Source organism: Typopeltis vanoorti, chromosome 21 (genome assembly GCF_054136105.1).
Source record: "Typopeltis vanoorti isolate ZY-2024b chromosome 21, IOZ_Tvanoo_1.0, whole genome shotgun sequence".
NCBI lineage: Eukaryota > Metazoa > Arthropoda > Arachnida > Uropygi > Thelyphonidae > Typopeltis > Typopeltis vanoorti.
The window spans coordinates 23,623,496-23,647,162 of NC_143569.1; the positions used below are offsets into that span (position 1 = coordinate 23,623,496).

At 35.4% G+C, this 23,667-nt stretch overlaps 1 protein-coding gene across 1 annotated transcript in view; it reads left to right on the plus strand.

Moving 5' to 3' along the window:
• Positions 1-23,667, plus strand: part of LOC150094672 (uncharacterized) — a 212,368-nt gene that overhangs the window by 23,583 nt on the left and 165,118 nt on the right. Inside the window, exon 3 of the mRNA XM_090411413.1 lies at positions 13,000-13,116. Coding sequence (XP_090267539.1) covers positions 13,000-13,116 — 117 coding nt within the window. The remainder of the gene's footprint in view (positions 1-12,999; positions 13,117-23,667) is intronic.

Genomic DNA, 23,667 nt, shown 5'->3' on the forward strand with positions numbered 1-23,667 from the left:
AGGGCGTAGTAAAAGATAAAATGCACAAGACATGTTTTACAGGTGGTACAATAAAACGAATATTAGATGCTTTGCATAGAAATATGGAACATGCATCAGAATTAGTGGTGGGCACAAACAACTTGAATAGTACAAAAAAGAATGTGGAAAGGGATTTGAAGATGCTATTGCAGGAAGTGAAGAATAATAGTGTCATTGGAAATATGGTTAGTTTGTTGCCCAGATATGACAGTAGTGAAATGAGAAGAAGAAGAAGAATGATACTAAATGACAAAATGGATAAATTGTGTCTGCAGATTGTGTTCAATTTGTGAATGTATGGAATGAATTCAAAGGAAAGTAAAATGGTTCAAAGATATGGAATGCATTTGAATGGGTTTAATGTTGGTCATTTGGAGTGATTATTTAATAAGAGTGCACAGTGCCCATACAAAAATAGTATAACTAAGAGTCGGAGGGAGGTGGAGAAGTAGGTTGTGGAAGGATGGGAAGGGAATGAATACAAAGGTGAGGAAGTGATTATAGCACAACAATGTGATGCAATGCAAAACATTGTGGATGATAAGAATATGAATGAAAATCAGAGTCTGGATCAGGGAAATGGAGATGATCAGAATGAAGAGAGAAGTGAACTACAGCAGAGAGATTAAAGAGTGATTGTGTTGATGGGATGGCCTTAAAGCATGGAGAATTAGTATGCTTGTATACTAATGTATTGGAGTATCAGAAGTAAAGGGGCTGATTTTGTAGCATTGATTGAATCAGTATGCCCAGAAATAATTGGCATAAGTGAAACTTGGTTGACTGAGGATGATATACTGTCAGAACTTGAAATAGTAGGATATAGAATTTTCCGAAAGGATAGAAAGATGAAGAGAGGAGGGGGAGTATTGTTAATGGTAGCAGAAGAATTGTGTCCTTCAAGAGTTGAAGTGGAAAATAGTAGTATGTGTGAAGATTTTGAATCTTTTTGGTGTGAAGTTGAGATCATTGCAATAGTATATCTAATAGGATACTGTTATATGCAAGGGAATGTGAATAATATTAATTGTGAATTGTTTAAACAAATTAGTTGGGCAAGTAAAAGGAAGATGATCCTACAAGGAAAGTGAATTTGTTGAGTTTTTCTGCAGGTTAACTATCTGAAGCAGCATGTGATGGAAGCGACACGAGGTTTATCGGTGTTAGATTTGCCGATATCCTCACAGGATGTTGTTGTGAATGAGGTATCAACACTGCCACCTGTTGGTGAAAGTAATCATGAGGTACTGCTTTGGAAGGTAGTCAAACAGGGAAAAAGTTATCAAGATCTGTATGTGGAACTATAAAGTGGGTGATTATCAGAAGCTCCGTAGTCAAGTAGCATCAATTAATTGGGTCGACGAATTGTGTAGAAAAAATGTTGACAGTGCATGAAAAATAATAAGGCAGTATCTAACACAAAGAATGTATAAGAGATTATTATGGAGGAAGTACAAAACAGTTTGCAATGAACAGATGCATGAAGAATAAGTGCAGGCCAGAAAAGTGACAAGCATAGTTAGAAAAGAAAAAGTAGAATATGAGAGGAGATTGGGAAGCAAGAGGAAAAATAATTATGGCAGTTGATACTGGTGAATAGTTATGGTAGCAGGGTAACCATAGCAAGTGATATAATGGAATTAACAAACACTTCATAAGTGTATATCATAGTGTTGTAAATTATGCTGTTTGACTTGTAAAAGGGGAAGCAAGAATTAAAGGTGAAAGAATCAGAGGTGTATCAATATCACCATGTATTTTTAAAGAATATGCAAAAGAGTTAGCCATGCTCTTGTCCTGGTTATGTAATGAGAGTCTTGCAGTGGGTAAAGTTCCTAAGGCATGGAAAGAAGGCAAAGTAATATCTCTCCACAAGCTTGCTTCAAGAACATAAGTTTCCAATTATAGACCAGTTTGTGTGTCTGCAGTTGTGATCAAAGTGTTGGAAAAATTGATTAAAATTAGAATACAGGATTGGGTTGATGAACATTAGATTTTCTGTGATGGTCAGCATGGGTTTGTAAAGAGGGGAGATCTTGTTTTAGTAATCTGCTTATATTTTATGATATGGTGATGAATGTGTCGGATAAAGGAAAATCATATACAATAATATTCTTGGACTTTGCAAAGCATTTGATAGATTACCACATGATAAGTTGGTGTACAAGCTGCAGAGGATAGAAATGCATAGTATATTGGTTAAATGGATTGGAGATTGGCTCTCTGAGCAATACCAGCAAGTTGTGTATGATGGAGCTGTGTCTCAGAAAATTAACGTGACCAGTGGTATGCCTCAGGGTTTTGTCTTGTACCTCTACTGTTTATCCTGTTTGTTAATGATATTTCTTGTGAATCAACTGGGGATCTTCAAATGTTTGCCAATGATGCAAAATTAGGTAGAATTATCAGGAGTAGTGCTGATGTTAATTCTCTGCTGGAAGATTTGAATAAGCTTTTAGCTTGGACAAATAAGTTTATTTACAGTTTTAATGTTAATAAAAGCAAGGTGTTACACTTTGGGATACAGAGACCTAAGGATATATACTGTATTGATGGAGCTTGACTTCGGGAAGCAGATGAGATTTGGGATCTTCGAGTGATGGTAGAAGTGGATGAAATTCAGAGGGCACATCACATGTGTTTCAAAGACTGCACCTCATTTTGCTATGATAAAAAGTGCATTGACATGTAGGGATAGGGAGGTGGTGGTGCACTTGTATAAGTCATTGGTTAGACAACATTTGGACTATTGTGATCAGATTTGATCGCCTAGTTTTCATTCTGATGTGGAAACACTTGAGAGGGTCCAAAGATGAATAACCAAAGTGATATCTGGACTCTGGAGTGTTAAATAATAATAATAATTGTTATTGTTATTATTTAACAGCAGACCTTTATGGAATGAAAAAGCTCATTTCAGGAAGTACACAGTGTCAGATGCAATGCACATCAAATTGCTATTTAAAGTCATTTATTCATGTCTGCATTCATCACACTGTTCAAGCAACATAGTTCACTCACCAATCACTCTTCATACAAAGAACTTTCTCCTTACTCACACCCTCCTTATACAGCTTTCAGGGAGGTTTTTTTGTTATACCTCTCCCATTTTATGAAAAATTTCTTCCACATTAATCCAGTAACAAACCCATACCAACTTAAACTTCTCAATCATATCCTCCTCTCTATATATGATGCTTTGAAAATTGCATTCCTTCAGTCTCTCTTCATACTCCACACTCCACAATATACATGAGGCCTGATCATATCCTTATACAATGGAAACATAATCTATTTATTTTTTATGTCAAGGACTTCTGCTTCAATGCTGTAAGTGAGTTCTCTTTTTTCCTCAACCTCCTTCATAATTTCTCCATAAAGTTTATACTTTACATCCAAACATTATCTCCCAAATTTCAGACCCTTACAGTCTGCAACATTGAAATTGAAAGTTCCACTCACTTGCCCACTCATGCAATCCATTCAAGTCTTCCTGTGAGGCCTCAACATCTGCTTGACTCTTTACCATTTGTCCCAATTTTGCATTATATACAAACAGTTGCACATCTCTAGTTTTGCCTGTCACAATATCATTATTATGCATATTAAACAACAAAAGACACCACTAGTGAATGTTCTCTTTAAATGACCCCTATCTGGGAACCTGTCACCTGTCCAACTCAGTAATCTAGTATTCAATCCTATCAGTTCCAATTTAATTACTAACTTGTGTTGCAGCCTATCAAAAGACTTTACAAAATCTAAGTATACCACTGTATATGCATCTCCCTTCTCGAGTGTAAAACATGACTTCTCTGCAACAAACCCTTGCTGACAGCCATGGAGAATACTTCTGTTAACAATTGAACCTGCTTCTGTATCCTAGCTCTCACCAACCTCTCCAACACCTTAACCACAACTTGATAAATACAAACTGGCCTATAATTTGTAGCCTTATCCTTTTCACAACCTTTGCAAAGTGGAACAATTTTACTTCCCTTCTACACCTATGGAATTTTGTTATGTTGCAAGATTCTTGTTAAACATGTAAGCCAGTGTTGATGCTATCTCCTTGGAATATTTCTTTTACAGATGTAGTGATATGTCCTATTGCTTTATTGATATCAGGCTTAATTTACTCCTTATATACCACTTTCTCTTGCATGTAACTCCATAGGTTCATTCAGTTTTGGCGATGCTTGGTTTTTAAAAAGCTGGGCTCAAATCCTCTCTGGGATGCAAAGGACGTTTATCAGGGCTTTTCATCTGAACGTGAGTTAGCTAGTCTCATGTCTCATATGGAAGTATAAAGGTTTCTCTCTCTCCCTCCATGAACTTGAGTTTTTCTTCCTATAAAACAGACAGATGAGATAAGAACATGCGCAATTAACAGATGTAACATGCTGGCCTCATAGCCTGAGTTACTTCAGCTGGAAATCCAAACAGCAACAGGTCACCAGTAAGCCATTTTCTCTCATTTCTTCTATATTTGACCATCCCATGATTTCACACTGGTAAGGATGAAACACCTTGATGAATTATTCATTGAATATCTCAGCTATATTCATATCTTGGATCATCACAAGAAGGCACATTGTGTATGTTGTGCTGTTATTACTGTTGCCAAAAGATGTCATTTTTTCATGTTTTAGTTAATATTGGGTTAACTCATTGTAGTTTTGTTTTATACAGATGTGTGATTGACTGAGTTATTTAGTTTTTAAGTAAATGTATTTATTTTTTTAAGTATGATATTGTTGGTATGGCAGTAATGAGTGGCAGAACACCAGTGGCAAAGACATCGTTGTTGGGGGGATATGAATTTACATGATTTTGTACAGTGCATGTGTGAGATATGTTCGTTGTGAAAATTAAAGGATTTATTTACTAAGGAAGTAGAGAAACAGATGAATGACTTTGTATTAAGTGTTTCGACAGCGAATACCAGTTAGCTGATGAAAACAAAACAAATGTTAGTAGAGCAGATAATATTGATGCTCAACTGGTAAAATGTCGGAATTAATATTGAATATGTGGCAGTAGAAATACAGCAGAATGAAATAGACATAAAAGAAAATACATGCTTAAATGTTATCCTTCACAAGAGAAAGCGCAAAATAGAAAAGTTGCAGAAGTGACAAGAGATTAGTAAGGCTTAGAAAAGAAAGAAGTAGATGGTTCAAGGTAAAAATCAAGATTATATCAACAAATGAGAAAAAGGAGAAAATTATGTACAGGGACTCACTGATCAGAGGATTACTTAACAAAAGAATAACAAAATCATGTTTCTCTGGTATAAAAATTAATATTAGTCATGCCATCCAGATGCAAAAAAAAGGTAAGGCAAAGCAACTAATTGTCTTGGTTAGTACTGATGATCTGAGAGGTATTCTCTGAAGGTGTTTTTGGATGAAGCTAAAATGAAGAGTGAGAATGTAAAAATTTTAAGTTTCCTGCCACGCTGCATGATAGATGCAAATTGAGGAGGTCGATGACATTGATAGCAAATGAATCAGTACACTAGTTGTGCAGAAGGAATGGTGTAGAGTTTCTAGACCTATGGCCTATGTTTGATGGAAAGAAGAATGAATTTGTATTAAGCTGACGGATTGCATATAAATGGTTTTGGTGTTAGGTGTCTAGAGAGAGAGAGGGGGGGGGGCTTTGTTCATCGAGCATGCTGAAGCACAAATTCAGGAAAGCTTAAGCAATTAAGGTGGATGTGTGTGAAGGCACCGATGACATGAGTGAGTGTGAGAATGAACAACAAGAACAGAATCTAGTCTCTCAAGCCGAATTATTGAATAGGATAAGTTAATTCAGAAAGTAAAGGTGGTTGGGGATGGGGGGGAGGCTTAAGGAATGCTGCAGTTTCTATATACTAATGTCAGAAGTATTAAGAACAATTGGTAGTTTTTGGCATTGTTTAGTGCAATCTCACCAAAAATTATAGGCATTAGTGAGATTTAGTAACATCAGATGATGGTTACAGGGATAGAATGTGAAGGACACAGATAAATTGCAACCAAAAAGAATAGGAGATAGGCAGGAGAGTGGCTGTTCATTTAAAGCTGTCTGGTATGAGATCAAGACCAGTAAGGCAATATACAGTTGGTTGGTTGCTTCTATAGGCCAAGGGGTTCCAGGGATGATCTGGAAAACATCCATCAACATATTAGTATAATGAGTGTAGGTCAAGTGATTATTATTATTATGGGAGACTTCAGCTATAGAGATATAGATTGGAAAGAAGAGAGAGATCACAGGGCAAGAAGGAAATGGAATTTGTACACTAACTGACAGATAATAAACAGCATATAAAGAAATAGAATTAGACCAGTTACTAGATGAAAGAAATTTTAAAATATCAGTAATCACTGAAACAAAAAAGAAATTAAAAGGAACTATGAGAACTGAAAATTTTAATGTGATATACAGTGCAGTCGACAGAGACCAAAGAGCACAAGCAGGAGTCATGATATGGATACATAACTCCCTTTCAAAACAGTTAAAACATTATAAATTATGGAATGAAAGAATAATAGAAGCTGGAAGAAAAATAGATAGAGGCTGTTTAACAATAATTGGTTTATATGCCCCAGAAGAGGGAAGAGAACAGGATAATATTGATTTTTATAATCAGCTACAAAACATATATAATAAAATAAATAAAAATGACTACATAATTTTAGCAGGAGACTTAAATGCAAGAATTGGAAACACGAAAATTAATAATAATATAGGAATACATGGAGAACACACTCTTAACAGAAATGGTAAAAAATTGATTGACTTTGTAGTTTATAATAACCTAAAAATAATGAATTCCTTCTATAAACATAAAGACACACATAAATATACTTGGGCAGCAAGAGGATGGAAATCAATATTAGATTACTTCATATTAAATGAAAAGACATCAAAATTTTCACTAGATGTTAGAGTTCACAGAGGATATGAAATAAGCAGTGACCACTTCCTTGTTAAAATAAAATTAAGATTACCACCTAAATGGCTACAAGTAACAAGAACAGAAAGAAAAATTGAAACATTTGTTTATAAAACTAGACTATTGAATGACACAAATGTACAATGGCTATATGAACAAAGAATTAACCAATATCTAGATAAAATAAAACAAAATGAAGAAATAGAAATAGAATGGCTTAATATAAAAACGATACTAAATGCAGCAGCAAATGAAAGTTTAGGAAAGACCAAAAAATTCAATAAAAGAAAAAAAAGCTGAAGATCTGGGATGATGCAATCAAAGAAATAATTAAAAAGAAAAAAGAAGCCTATCACAAATGGTTAAGCAGTAAAAGATTAGAAGATGAAATAGAATATAAAAGAATAAGAGCCATAGCTAAAAGGGAAGTCAGAAAAAGACATAGAGAATCATGGAATAAATTTGTTTCTAATTTAGAACATGATTTATATAAAATAAGACCCAATATATATAAGATTTTGAAACACCTAAATGCAGATACCAAAGAAAACATAAAATTAAACACTGAATTAAAATTAGAAGAATTTCTAAATTACTACACAGAACTGTGGACAGACAAATATTTTAAAAAAGACAACTGGCAAACAATTAACGAAAATGAAAAGGAAATAACTGAAGAAGAATTAGAAATCAGCCTGAAAGAAACAAGAAACGGAAAATCACCTGGAGAAGATAAGCTAGGTTCAGAACTATATAAATACGCAGGAACAAGATTCAAAAAAAAGACTCTTACTATTTTTAAATAAAATTTACTCAACTGGTATCCCCCCAATAGAATGGAAAAAAGCAATTGTGATTCCTATCTTTAAGAAAGGTAATAGAGATGACCCTAAAAACTATAGAGGTATCAGTATACTGAATTCCTGTTACAAAATATATAGCAGAATCTTAAATAACAAACTAATGAAATATTCTGAAAACTTTATTCTAGAGGTACAGAATGGATTTAGAAAAGGACGATCATGTATAGACCCAGCCTTTTGCCTAAAATTAATAGTAGAGAAAAGAAGAGAATATAATTTGGAAACACATATTGCATTTATTGACTTTGAAAAAGCATTTGACAAAGTTTAAAGAAACACAAGTATATATGAAAATAATCAAATACAAATAAGATTAAATCGCGAGCTATCATATATGAGAGAGATAAACCAAGGGGTCCAACAGGGACGTCCCCTCTCAGCAACTCTTTTTTAATATCTACTTAAATGAAATAATAATAAAATGGAGTAAAAATTTACACCAAGGAATTAAACTTTCACCTACAGTTAACTTAAACACTCCTCTCCTCTTTGCAGACGACCAAATAATAATTACAAATTCTGAAGATAACTTGCAGAAAGCTATTTTAAATCTAAATGAGATATCCAAAGATTATGGTATGATAATATCAACAGAAAAATCAAAAACTATGGCCTTTAAAGGACAAGATCCAGCAAGAACTAAAATAGTAATAGATAACAAGATCTTAGAACCGGTGAATTCATTTAACTACCTAGGATGTATGATCACATATGAAAATGAAAAAGATATAAACGTAAAAATTGCAAAATATTTAAAAATAACAGGTGTAATTAACTCTATATTTAAACCAAACCTAGTTCAAAAACAAACCAGGCTAAAAGTATACAATACATTAGCCTTACCGGTCTTAATGTATGGAAGCAAAATCTGGACAATAAAACAAAAAGACAGACAAAGATTAACAACAGCAGAAATGAAGTTTATGAGAAAAACTGCAAAGTATACCCTATTTGATCACAAAAGAAACAAAGATATTATGAAAGAATTAAACCAAGAACCAGTAATAGAAAAAATTAAAAAATATAAACATAAATGGATGGAACACGTTCAAAGAATGAAAACAGAAAGATTACCAAAACAAGCCTTAAAGTACAAGCCATTAGGAAAAAGAAAACCAGGACGTCCTCTTAAACGATTCAACGATGACTTCTAAGGCCGGAACAGGCCATGCTAGGCCTAAATCCTTGATACGTATGATGATGAATGACCGACAGATAATTACTTGAATTGTGATGGAGGGGACTCCAGGTGCAAGAGTATTGGAACTGTTCATAAGAGCAGAAGATCTATCTGTAACTAAGGTGGCTATGTTGCTTCCAGTTGGGGAAAGTGACCTTGCAGTCATGACTTTGGAAATTGTAAAAAATGAGGAATTCTGTCAAGACGGGATATATGTGGACTTACAAGGTAGGTGATTATGGCAAGCTTAGGCGAAAGCTTGAAGCTATGCCAATGCATAAAACCCTGCAAAGGAAGGATGTTAGTAGTACATGGCAGATAGTGAAGAGAATCTAGTGGAAGCTATATTATATTGTATACCTAAGATAAGGAGCTTTAATCAGGTAAGGGTAAGATGAATGAATAATACCATTAAGCATAAATTTCAGAAAAAGAAAATGCTGTGGAGGGCATATAAAGAGTAAGGTGACCAGCAAACTCATCAGCAGTACAAGGATGAAGCGACCATTTGGAAGGAAATGTGACAGCCCACTCACAATCACATTCTATGATGAAATGATCACATTTAAGACTACTGATCCTCATGTTCCCTCTATTTACTTACTACCAAAGATAGTAGTCTCTCAAGTATCTCTTCATTCCAATCTATATTGCCATAATATGTGTTTATACACATATTATGGCAATTATGCTTGAACGAGTACGAAAGACAACAAATCAGAATGGGATAGTTAGTATAAGGCATCAAAATAGGATGGGACAAATGGGATTCTGCAATTCATGTATACTAATGCCAGAAGTATTAGGAACAAGAAGGAAGAATTTTTGGCCTTGGTTGGCACTTCCAGGCCACAGGTTATTGGCATTAGTGAAACATGACTGATAGAAGATGATATAGCTAGTGGGATTGAATGTGAGGGGTATGGTGTGTTCAGGAGTGACAGGGAGAATAAAATGGGGGAGGAGTGTTATAGCTGATGAGCTACAGCCAAGGAGAAGAGAAGTGGAACTGCAGGATAGAGAAGAGAGCACACTTGAAGCTATTTGGTGTGAGATTGAAGCTACCAGAACAAAATATACAGTTGGGTGCTGCTATAGACCAGGTGATGGAATAGATGGTGGAGATAGTATGCATAAGCAAATAGAAGAAATGAGTGGAAGGAGGGTAATTATTATGGGAGATTTCACCTATGGTAACATTGATTGGAAGGAGGAAAGAACACATGGGAGAAAGGAATTGGATTTTATGCGGTTATTAAGGAATAACTATCTGTGACAGCATGTAATGGAAAATACTAGGGGTCAGAGAGTGCTTGACCTAGTAATTACATCTGAGAATTTGGCTGTAACGAATATGACCACATTGCCACCACTTGGTGAGAGTGTATAGGGTCTTGACTTGGTAAGTGGCTAAAAGTATGGAATTTACAATTAAGACAGGGTATATGTAGAATTATCGGGCTGATAAGTATGACAAGCTTAGGAGTTTTATTGGTTCAGTGCCATGGCATGTAAAACTGCAAGGGCTGGATGTTGATAGTGCACGGGAGGCGGTTAAGAAGTGTTTGCATGAGGCAATGACTGACTGTATACCTAGAGTCCAAATAATAAATCAAGTAGGGGTTAAATGGATGAATAACACCATTAAGCTTGAGCTACAAAAAAAAAGAAACAACTATGGAGGGAATTTAAGGAGAAAGGTGACCGGCAGGCACATGAACAGTATAAAGCACAGGCCAGGAGAGTAATGAGTGTAGTAAGAAAAGCAAAAACGGATTATGAAAGAACATTAGCCATGCAGGCTAAAGAGAATCCCAAACAGTTTTTTCGATATGTTGCAAGTAAAAGAAAAAATGTATATGGCAGAATGATTTTAAAGAATGTCATGCCGATGGTAGGGAGGTAACCGAATCAGTTGATATAATTGAATTACTGAGCGAACACTTTGCAAGAGTATATCATCCAGGTGGTGACATTGTAGGAATGAATGCACCAATAGATTAAACGGGAATTGTGGTGAATGAAGTGGAGGTGAATAGTCTATTACAAAACCTCAATGTCAATACATCTATGGGAATGGATGGTATACCAGCTCGTGTCGTACGTGAAGTGGCTAAAGAATTGTCAGTGCCCTTGACCATTTCGTTTAATTTGAGTCTTGGGTCTGGGTTAGTCCCGAGGGGGTGGAAAGAGGGGGAAAATAGTTCCGATGCATAAAGGAGGTTCCAAGACTGCTGTTGTAAATTACCGAACGATTAACATATCAGGAATCATTGTCAAAGTCTTGGCGAAATTAGTCAAGAGAAAAATACAGGATTGGATAGATGAAAATGGGATACTGTGTGGAGTCAACATGGTTTTGTGAAGGGTAGATCATGCCTCAGTAACTTGCTCACGTTTTATAACACAGTGACGGCTGAACTGGATAAGGGTAATGGGATTACAGTGATTCTACTGGACCTTGCTAAGGCCTTTGACAGGATACCATGGAATTCTAATCGATAAACTGCAGCATATGGAGATGGATAGGAGGGTGGTTGATGGAGAGTCAGAGAGTGGTTTATTCAGGAGGTGAATAAAACAAAAGTTGACCTGTGACTAGTGGTGTGTCGCAGGGTTCTGTTCTTGGATAAAACAAACAACAAAAACGAATCTAGATTACAGTAAAACCATAGCCATCCCATACATTAAAAGGTTATCAGAAAAAATCAACAGAATCCTACAACATTATAACCTCAATGCCACCTTTAAACCACCCACTAATCTTAAAACCATATTCAACTCCTCTAAGGATCCTCTCCTCCCATTAGCACATCCGGGAGTCTATTGCATCCGCTGCACCTGTAACTTACCATACATTGGTGAAACAGGATGGACAATCCCCATACACAAGAAAGAACACATTAGACACATTAAATATAACCATTATGGTGAAGCAGGCCTCTCAGACCACACACTCAACACCTTACACCAAATCAACTGGAAAAGTACCCGCTCTTTACACCACACAAAAACCTGGTATGAAAGGAAATTTAAGGAAGCCTGCAAAATCCTGATAAATCACCCAAATAACAACAACAAAGATGGCATGAAAATTCCAAGGATCTGGATGGCACACATTCGGCCTACCTAATATATAACATCCAGAATAAGTCAGGACTCTAGCCAATCTTCAACTAGTATTAGAAACCATTCCATACCAATTGGCTGGAATGTACAGGTTTAATCATGATGTTAATATATGTATATAGATAGATACTTGTTGTTGCGCCTAATGTATTTTTTCTACAACCAACAGATAACACTAATAATTGGACTCTAGCATTGATGTTTTTTTTTTTTCCCCACCAGAGGTCAGGCCAACAATTATTGTAGCGGTTGGTCAGTATCTTTAACAAACCAGTTTGATTGTAGTGTAGCTTGTTTTCTGTGTATAGTTGTATGCTCCAGAAGATGACCTTGACATAAAGGTCGAAACGTCGAATGTAGATTTTAGTTATATTAAACTAAAGTTTTTATTCAAACACGGTAGTTGTCTCCATAATTTCCAAAAATGATGCAAGACAACTTTCTCAAGTAGCATATGAAAGAAGGAACTTGAGGTCCATGTGTTAAATTTGATCACAATACCATAAGGGATTGTGGCTGTTTTGCTGCCAGTTGGGAGTTGTGTGACTATCCTGTACTGACCTGGGAAGTAGCAAAGTATATGGCTGTTCCAGTTTAAAAAGTTTACGTGCTATACTACAAATGACAGAAGAGCTTGTTAACATTGAATTTGAAGATCTGTAGATTGTACTCTTCTGAATTTTTATTTCTTAACATTTTCTTTAAAGTTGTTTTCACTAGTCACCCATGAATATTTGAGAAAATATAAGGATATTAAATTTTGAATAATTCCTGACTACTTTAGAAGAAGGTAGTGCTATATATTGTGAGAAAGGAAGTTTCTTCTTATCATTATATTATTTTATTTTATTTTATAGAAACTTGGAATTGTAGTTCCAAAGAATTCCAGTGTAGTAATGGTCATTGCATTCCTTTGGATCTTCATTGCAATGGCCAGATTGATTGTTTTAATCATACTGATGAAACTGGATGTGGTAAGGCAAAAATTACTTTTTTTCTCAAATAGCATATTAATAACCATCATATAAAAAATATTCTTGAATTAATATAGATTAACAGTGATGAATACATTGTAGTTTCATCCTGATGTGCTCCAGAATATTATGAGAGGGATGTGATTGTAAAAAAAAAATATAAATAAATAATGTGATGCAAGTCTTCCTGTTTCATGATGCTTAACTCAAAATGCTAACTCATTTCGAAATGTATCCATGTGAGGAAATTTGCAGTATTATTCAGTCTTCATAAACAGAAAACTTGTCTTCAGTAGACGTATATCAGCATGTCTGCTGAAGACATCTGTTACCATCTACAAAAGACAAACTGCTACCTTTATCTTTAGCTGATTTTTACTAGTTTCCTTGTCAATATAATTTGACATACTTTGGGCAGTTCGGCCATTCTGTGGAAAAAAGAATTAGCGAACATTAATATTACATTGAATACATGAAACCTCAAAAATCTGGTCTCGCACAGCATAGTATTGACAATAAACACAGTTTCCAGTGGCATGAAACTTGTCTTCTCCATAGAAGTAGTTTTAACATGAATGCCTTTTCAAAGAAAGTTGTGAAGCCCTTTTACATCAGTCTAACCTAAATTGGAACATTTGTCTCTCCATATTCTCATTTTATATGAACATCAAAAATAGTTTTAATATTATTTATTAATAATTAATTTCTAGCTTGCAGCAACCATTTTTAATTGGTAAACTGATTGTTGTATGTAGCTTGTATTTCTGTTCTTTGATTGTTTGTTTTCCCCTCTCGTCTTCTACTCTTTTTATAATCTCATATGAATTAATCCGATAAAATCCTCTTGCTAACTTAAATGTCTCTATCACATCTCCTCTTTTCCTCCTGTCTACTAAACTCTGCAATCCACAATCCACACAATCAATCTCTCTCCATAGTTAGCATTCCAGAGTCCTCATATTATCTTTGTCACTCATCTCTGGACTCTCTCCAGTGTTTCCACATCACACTGAAAACCAGGTAACTAGATTTGAGCACAATAGTCCAACTGTAGTATGACCAGTGCTTTATGCAGTGGCACAACCACTTCCTTATCCCTATATGCTAGAGTACTGCTTATCATAGCAGCACTACACTGTGAATCCTTTGCAACACTAGCAAAATGTTCTCTAAACTTCAGTCTACTGTCAACCATCACTCCCAAATCTCAAATCTCATCCACTTTTTACAATATGACACTGTATGACTTGCATTATAGTACACAGCCTTATAGCCTTATATTTCTGCACTCCGAAATGCAACACCTTGCACTTATTAATATTAATAAGTGGAAGGTGTTGCACTTTATCTTTGCAACATCGGCAAATAACTGAAGATCTCCACTCAGTGCACATGATATATCGTTTACAAACACATTAAACAACAGGGGCCCAAGAACAGAACCCTGGAGTATGCCACTGGTTAGCCTCATTTTTTTTGAGACACTGCTCCATCATACACAACCTGCTGGTATCATTCAGAGAGCCAATCTTTGATCCATCTAACCAATATACTATCTATTCTCATCCTCTGCAGCTTGTACGCCAATTTATCATGTGGTAATCTATCAAATGCTTTTGAAAAGCCCAAGAATATTACTGTATATGATTCTCCCTTATCTAACACACGCGTAAATAACCCTATCATAAAATGGACGTAAATTACTAAAACAGGACCTACAGTTACAGATTCATGCTGACTATTACAAAGAATGCTATGTCCATCAACCCAATCCTGTATTCTATTCTTAACCAATTTCTCCAACACCCTGACCACAACTGCAGTTATACTGACTGGTCTATAATTGAAAACTTCTGTACTAGGACGATGCTTGTGAAGTGGTACTATTTTGCCTTCTTTCCACTCCTTAGGAGCCGTAATCACTGCAAGACTTTCATTAAATAACCAGGTCAAGGGCATAGTGAACAGTGATGCATATTCCTTAGGAATATGCAGTAATATGTCATCCATCCATGAGTATTTATGTAGAATTTATGAATATTGGGACAGTGGTCAGTGCTGCCCATATTATGAACATGCACCATTTATAAGAGGGCATAGAGTAACTGAGGCTTAAAAAAAATAAAAATATAGGCAAAAAAAAAAGTCTTCCGAATGCTGCACAGTTGACATGAAAGAGATTTTATCAAAAATCTCTTTCATGTCAACTTCATATGTCAACTTGGACTAATGTCAACTTACATACCTTCACTATACTTCGTATAGTGAAGGTATGCAAGTTCTTTTCACTAAGCTTTGATATTTTCCAGGTCTACCTACTCACTGATGAGACCTCAAAAAAAGGTTGAAACCGGTGTGGGTAGGGACCTCCCCTCATAATGTAATGACAATATTACATCTCCTAGGAGCTGTGTTTTACATTATGAGAGAATATCAAGAATTGTGAGGGAGCTTGCTCCACCTTTGCTTCGAATTGCCTTCGCCGATAGTTTTTTGGCATTGAAACTCATAGATCGTAGTTATCGATCTTGAGTTTCACTTACTGGCTATATAACAATATAGGATTCTTATCCATTTAATAACTCCTGACTAGCTTATATGTATCAGTCATATCTCTCCTATTCACTAAACTTTGCAATTTACATTCTCTCAATCTGTCCTTGTACACCTAAGACCACTGACAACCTTTGTAAATCTTCTCTTGATCCTTTCCAACATATCCTCATCACCATGAAACCTGGCGATCTTATCTGTGCACAATAATAATTCATATGAGACCTGATCAAGGCCTTATACAGTGGCATCATAACCTCTTTATTTTTGCATATCAGGGTCCTCTGCATCATTGCCCTTATCCGATGTTATATCTTCACAACTTGTGCAATGTGGCCCCTGAATTTCAGGTCCTTGTCAATCACCACCACTCGTAGATCTCTCATTTCCTCTACCTACTTTAAAGTCTCCTACCAAGTGCATACTCCTCATCCCATTAATGCTTACCAAATTTTTCAAGACCTTACACTGCAACATTCAACTAACATTTCCACTTACCTGTCTATTCATGCAATCTATTCAAGTCCTCCTGCAAGGCCATAACATCTGCTTGACTCTGCATTGCTCTCCCCAATTTTGCATCGTCTACAAACAGCTGCATATCACCAGCTAAACCCATCCCAATATCATTAACATAGAAACTGAACAACAATGGTCCCTAAACTGACCACTGTGGTCTTGTTAATGATGTATTTTGGCTATTTTTGTTTGCTTTGGGATGAAAAACCAAAGTTTCAAAAACCAAAATTAACAGGACATGAAGAATCTTCACAAGGATTTTCCAGCTGAAGGTATGTTGACTGGTCATGTGGAGGTTGAAAGATTTTTCCTCTGGGAAACTTTGGTTTTTCATCCCAAAACAAGCGAAAATGAGAACACATCATTAGCACTTGCCTTATAGCTTAGTTGTTTTGGCCCTAATTCTAAATATTTTTTTTAAGACATGCTGGTGAACTTTGGATTGAATGGCATTACAACATCTCCATATAGTCTTAACTACCAGTTGCCACGTGTTTGATCTCTTTTAAGAAGCATCGTGTTGATGAGAGATTTGAAACAGATTTTGTAGTTTTGTGGATCAGCACACAAGATTCAAAACATTTCATTACCATAATTAGTTGATTGATATTGTACAATTACTGTCTCAGTCATCACAGTGAATGGATAGTATACTCTCTCTCTAACTAACATGCTGAGAGTTCATCTCAGCATGTTAGAGCATATATGTGAGCATATTTGTGAATGTTTTTAAGTGGTAAACCATACCTTGCTTGTTTGGTCTCTGAAGCACTGTTTCTGGATTACACCGTCTGTCCAAAAAGAAACCAAACTTTTCGAAAATAGAAGAAACTAGTGGTGCCACCTATCACCACCACAAATGCTTATCTTTTTGTTGTCGAAAGTGGGAACCGTCATTAGTGTTTATGTCATTTGTCAACTGTTTATGACATTTGTTTCATTAGAAGTGGAGTTATAGTGCCAAGAGTGACAGTGTGTTTTGACGAACGGTCGTAAAATGAGTTTCAAACAGAGAACTGCGATTGACTTTTGTGTTAAACTTGGTAAAAGTTTTACCAAAACACATCAAATGGTTCAAATAGCATATGGTGATGAATACTTATCCAATACTCAAGTTTACGAGTGGTTTAAGCAATTTCAAAGTGGTCGTGAGATGCTTGAGGGTGACGAAAAGCCGGACTAACCAAACTTGGCTGAGTGAAATTAACATCCAAAAAGTGCGTGATTTTATCAAAGAAAACCTGAACTCATCCGTGAGATTGATTGAAGATGAATTGGGGATTCCAAAATCAACTGTGCACAACATTTTGACCGAGAGTTTGGGCCTTCGTAAATTGAATTCGCAATTTGTTCCCCACAAGTTGACCGACAACCAAAAAATGTATCGAATTGAACACTGCAAGGACCTCATTAAAACCGCTCATAAGGACTCAAACTTTCTTGAAACGATTATTTCTGGTGATGAAACATGGTGTTTTTGAGAATGAGCCCAAAACAAAGCACCAGAGTGCCGAATGGAGACCACCAGAAGAGGGGCATCCAAAAAAAAGTTGCTTGTAGTAAAGACAATGCTGATTTGTTTCTAAGATTCCTCCAAGGGCATTATCCACAAAGAATTCATTCTACCTGGCCAATTGATCAAGTTTTGAAGCGATTGATAGCGAGAATTTGTCGCGTCTGGCAAGAATATCATGATGCAGGCAGCTGGTCACGATAATGCACCATCTCATCGTTCAAACATTGTGAGACAGTTTGTGAGAAAAACCAAGTTTGTGTGTTGGATCACTCTCCGTATTCCCCTGATTTAGCACCCTGTGACTTCTTTCTCTTACCCTGACTTCATTTGCCGATGAAAGGAAAGCGATATGACATTGAAAACGTTCAAGCGGCAGTAAATACTACTCTCAACGGTATCCCAAAAACCGATAACCTATATAAAAAACTCATTTAACAAATTAATTGACCGTGCCAAATGTTGTATCAAAGCTGAAGGAGAGTATATTGATTGAAATAAATGATTTGAATAATTATAATTGGCCTGTGTTTTATTTTCTATCAAAAGTTCGGTTTCATTTTGGACAGAGGGTGCATGTAAAAAAATAAATAAATAATACTAAAATAACCTTATCCCGACAGTACTAATTCACTATACATTTATTACCTTTCATAGGCAGAAGCCATATTAAAAAGAAAAAAAAAAAGAAATGTTTACTTTCCACTCACATCTTTTAATAGATTTATTTTATTCTTAGCAAATGAATATTGCTAGTGAAAGTTATATGAAAGATGAAAGCTATTATATATGTTGTACATAAGTTTTATCTCCTTTATTTTATGTTGGGTTCATACACAAGAGGTTAGTTGATCAACTATAGTACATCAGTACATGTATGGGAAGAGGTTGAGAAAGGGGGGGAACTTGTTCATGTTACATTTGAAGGCCTGCTCATTATATTCCTTGGGAAACACATAGAAGGGGAAGCTCTTCCAGAGTACTGCAGCAGTAGGAATGAAGGAAGAGAAACTTGTTCTATGAGCATGAAATTGGGCTGTGAAGGAGTGTTGAGTGGCAATTATGTGTTTCAATGGATTTAATAGAGAGAGAGAAGGGGGGGAGAATTATTGATGCCAGTTTTGATGACATTTACCATAGAAATATTTATAGAAGTTACTAAATGCCTGGGCCAGAGTGTTTGGAGTGAGTTTGTGTGGAGATGAGTCATTTATCAGTCTGATTGCTCTCTTTTGTATTGTGCCGAGAATTTTTAGAGGGCACTTCTCACACATCCAGAGATAAAGAGGTTATTATTCCTCTTTATGAGGCATTGATACTTCCACATTTGGATTACTGTGCTCAAGTTTGGTCACCTGGATTCCTTGAAGATGAGGAATTGGTGGAGAGGGCTCAAAGGAGAGTGACTAAGTTGGTGAGTGGCTTAAAAAATGCTCCCTACATTGATAGATTGAGAGCGTGTGGATTACAGAGATTGGTTGATAGACTGAGAAGAGGAGATATGATAGAAACATTTAAATTATGTAAAGGTTTTTATAAGATTGATGCAAGGGAAATATTTCAGCTTTGTGATAGTGATGGAAGAACAAGAGGTCATCCCTGGAAATTTAGGAAAGGTGTGGTTAACAAGGCTGGGAGAACTAGATTTTTTGCTTGGAGAGTAGTGAATGAATGAAATGCACTGCCTGACTCAGTTGTGAGTGTTTCATCTGTAAATGAGTTCAAGAAGAGGTATGATAGATATTGTTTTGATAGTTTGGGTCTCACACGATGAGTCTTCTGACTTCCAACCAAATAAATAAGATTAATGGAAGTTCCTATCTTCTAAATATGTAACTAATGTTGAAGTCTCAAAAGGTTCTGTCCTCTCACCCATCCTCATTCTTCGATATATATCAATGACCTGCTTCAATCAACCATCAATCTGACATACAGTTGCACCGATAACAGTACACTACATTCCTCCTCCTCATTTGACAAACTTTACACATAACAAACCTTCTCACATATCTGGGGATCTGGAGTGGTGACTCCAGATGTTATTATTATTATTATTATTATATGGATATCTCTGGAGTCACCACTCCAGATCCCCAGATATGTGAGAAGGTTTGTTATGTGTAAAGTTTGTCAAATGAGGAGGAGGAATGTGGTGTACTGTTATCGGTGCAACTGTATGTCAGATTGATGGTTGATTGAAGCAGGTCATTGATATATATCGAAGAATGAGGATGGGTGAGAGGACAGAACCTTTTGAGACTTCAACATTAGTTACATATTTAGAAGATAGGAACTTCCATTAATCTTATTTATTTGGTTGGTTAGAGTAGCAAAAGTGCAGCATGAGCAGCAGCAATTAGCTAGTGAAAAAAAAAGAAAATGATTATGGAAGGATGACACTAGTTGATGACACAAGGTATTTCATCCTTGTGAATGTGACATCATGCAAAGTTTAACTGCAATGGAAGAAAAGGAGGAAAGACTGTGAGTGAACAAGAGGTATATGGGGAACTGAGTAAACTTGATGTTAATAAGGCTGTGAAAGTTGATATATGACTAGATGTTTTGAGGGACTGTGCCACAGAGTTGACATCTGCCATGGCATACTTATTTAATAAGAGTCTTACACTAAGTCAAGTTTCAAAGAATAGATTGTACTCCTTCATAAGGGAGATCACTGAAGTCAAGCTTTCAAATTATAGGCCAATCTGTGTGTCAGGTGTCGATGGTTAAAGTGTTAGAGAGGTTAGTGAGAACTAGGATCCTGAATTGAGTTAACAACAGTGGCCATCTCTTTGATCAACAGTATGGATTTGCTAAAGGAAGGTTCCGCTTACTTATTACGATAAGGTGACAGGTAAATTGGATATTTGAGATGAATGCACAGTAGTATACTTATGTTTAGAGAAACTTGTGTCATAGTTCTATACAATATATACATGAAAGCACTACTAAAAGGTAAAAGTATTATTTATTAAATATACTGCCATATATTTCAGTCTGAAATTAACAGACCATCGTCAGTGGCTTAAAAAAACAGTTGTTACAAGGTAGAATGCAAACATTTGATGTTTGTAGCCATACAAGTTAGCCATACATTCTGATTCAAGTTAGCCATACCCTAACTTGAATCAGAATGACTGCTTATTCTTATCAAAAATATGGGAAAGTTTGATTAGAATAACACATCATTAAAGTTTTTTCAATTACTATTGAACCAGGAATGGTATTTTATAAAGACATAAGGTCTTAAGAAACCAACTATATACTACATCTATCTGATGATCTGTTGAGTATGATAATATAAGTTATATATATATATCTATTCTATATATATATATAAAAAGATAAGCCAAAATTTGAAACGTTTTTATGTCACATTTTTTGTCTTACTGGCTTACCAGCCCAGAACTCGGGGGGGGGGGGGATAAACTGCCAAAACGAAAGAAGAAAAATGTTTTGGAGATCAAAGCACAACATAGATGTACACAAATTCAACATTAAAAAAGATATATTCCTTCTTCTTCTTCTTATTGTGCTATCTTCTATCGAAGGTCAGCGACCATCTTGGCGAACAAACTGCGCTCTTGTGCTAATCTGAGCAGTTGTGCACTGCTCTTTCCTGTCCACATCATGATGTTGTTAAACCATGATATTCTTTTTCTTCCTCTAGTTCCTTTGCCACCAATTCTTTCTATCAAAATAGTTTGTAGAAGTTGGTATTTGCTATTTCTCATGATGTGGCCAAGATATGATGTTTTTCGTTTCTTGATTATTTGTACAAGATGTTTAGCTTTGCCAATGGATTTTAAGACATCTTCATTGGTAATTTTTTCTGTCCATGATATCTTTAGCATTCTTCTATATAGCCACATCTCAAAGTCTTCGATTTTCGTGATGGTTGTCGCCTTCAATGTCCATGTTTCAACTCCTTAGAGCAGAATAGACCACATGTCTGGATATATTCCAACATGAACTAAACAATAGATTTAAACATCTTATTATAGATGACAATGCTGATCTATCAGAAAGTAATGAAATCATTATCCAAAACCTTTTACAATGCTCACTTGAAATAGCTGGTACCACAGAACCGAAACAAGAGAAAATCTCTGAAGAAACAAAGAGATATGAAACAATCAATTAACCTACAGAATAAAATTGAATACACTGAATTGTGCAAAATGATCAGAAAATGTATCACAGAAGAAATAAGAAAATTCAATTCTAGATTCAAACAACAAACAATTGAAAACAACTGTAGTCTCAAAAAATCCAAACAGCAATTGATGAACAATGACATACAGATGGTTGCAGTCAAACTACAAGACGGACCATCACCAGAGATAGAAAGGCTATAGCAAAAAGGATTGAAGAATATTACTCAGTATTATATCAGGATGATGAATTAAATGAAGAAAAAAACAACTACGAAACAGCTGAAGTACACAGATTCTACCAGAAGAAGTTACGTGGAGCATCCAAAGTGCTTCCAAAATGGGAAAGCTGCAGGTGAGGATGGAGTTATAGCTGGCTTAAACAGGTGGAGAAATAACCTACATACTCTTAGCAAAACTATTTACTTTATGCCTGAAGAAAAATGATGTGCCAACAACATGGAAGAAGGCCACCCTAATTCTGATACATAAAAAAGGTGAGATAGAAGACTTGATGAACTACCAACCTATCAGTCTTAGCTCATAGGCTTTGTATGACTCTAGATCTAGCACAACCAAAAGAACAGGCAGGCTTTCAAAGGGGCTTTAGTACAATGGACCATATTCAAGTTGTACAGCAGATTATTGAACACTGTAATGAATATCAATTACCTCTATGTCTTGGTTTTATTGACTATGAGAAAACCTTTGATTCACTTAAAACTTGTGCAATACTTAAAGCATTATGAAACCAATGTTGGATTCTGAATATATAGAGATTTAAGTAATTATTATTTGCTTCAGAATCCAACATGATCTTCCATCACAAAGGCTAGACTTGTAAATATTATTTAATGTAAATAACTTGATTTATAATTTAATATTCATATAACTACCTTAATTTTGTCTAATATTTAATTATTTAATTAAAGATATATGTATTAGTAATGAAAAGACTGTATTAAATATTATTAAGCTATTTTATTTATTACTGTGTTAATATTATAAGAATTTGTATTTGATAATTTAACTGCTCATTAATTGAAATGTAAATATTCTCTATTTATTCCTGTTGGTAGAAGTTTAACGTTATGCAATAGCTCAATTTTATTATGTTTTGTTTTGTTGTCATGCAGACATATGTAAGTGAGTGAGCACGAGTTTGGAACAGTACGTGAGGGAGAAAAGCTGAAAGTTTAGTTAAAGAGTTCACGAGAACAATTTAGGCAGGAAGAATGGATATAAAAAGGAAGAACGCTGAAAAATATAGATGAGATAGATTAGAGAGGAAACAGAGAGAGGATTGACATTGGGTTGGAATCGGAGCATTGGGCATTCGGGAATCAGAGTGTGATAATAGCGAGTCGGCAAGTCACTCAAGCAGCTAATTTAAGTCTACTAGTAGAGAAGCAGTTAGCTAATAAGTTGTAGAATAACAATTGTAGCTACGGAAAACATCTGAGAGACTATTAAATAGACTAGCGATACTTGAGTTGAGATTTAATTTCAGGGCCGACCTTTCAAGGACACATGGAATCTTTAAGCATAGCACGGAGTAACTAGAGAATAGTAGAGGCTGTAAAGTTGAAGTTTAACGATAGCTGTGTTTAGAATTATAGTGCCTAAAGAATTAATTGAATGCCGCAGGAATGAACAACTGTGCATATAAAACTTCAAGTCAAGGAATTAATGTGTGTTACCTTAATTCATAAGTGATTAGTAGTACTTCATGCAAGAACATTTGATTAAGTGCATTGTAACTGTTCATTAATTCAGTTATTGCTTAGAAGATTTATTTCAATGAGTGCC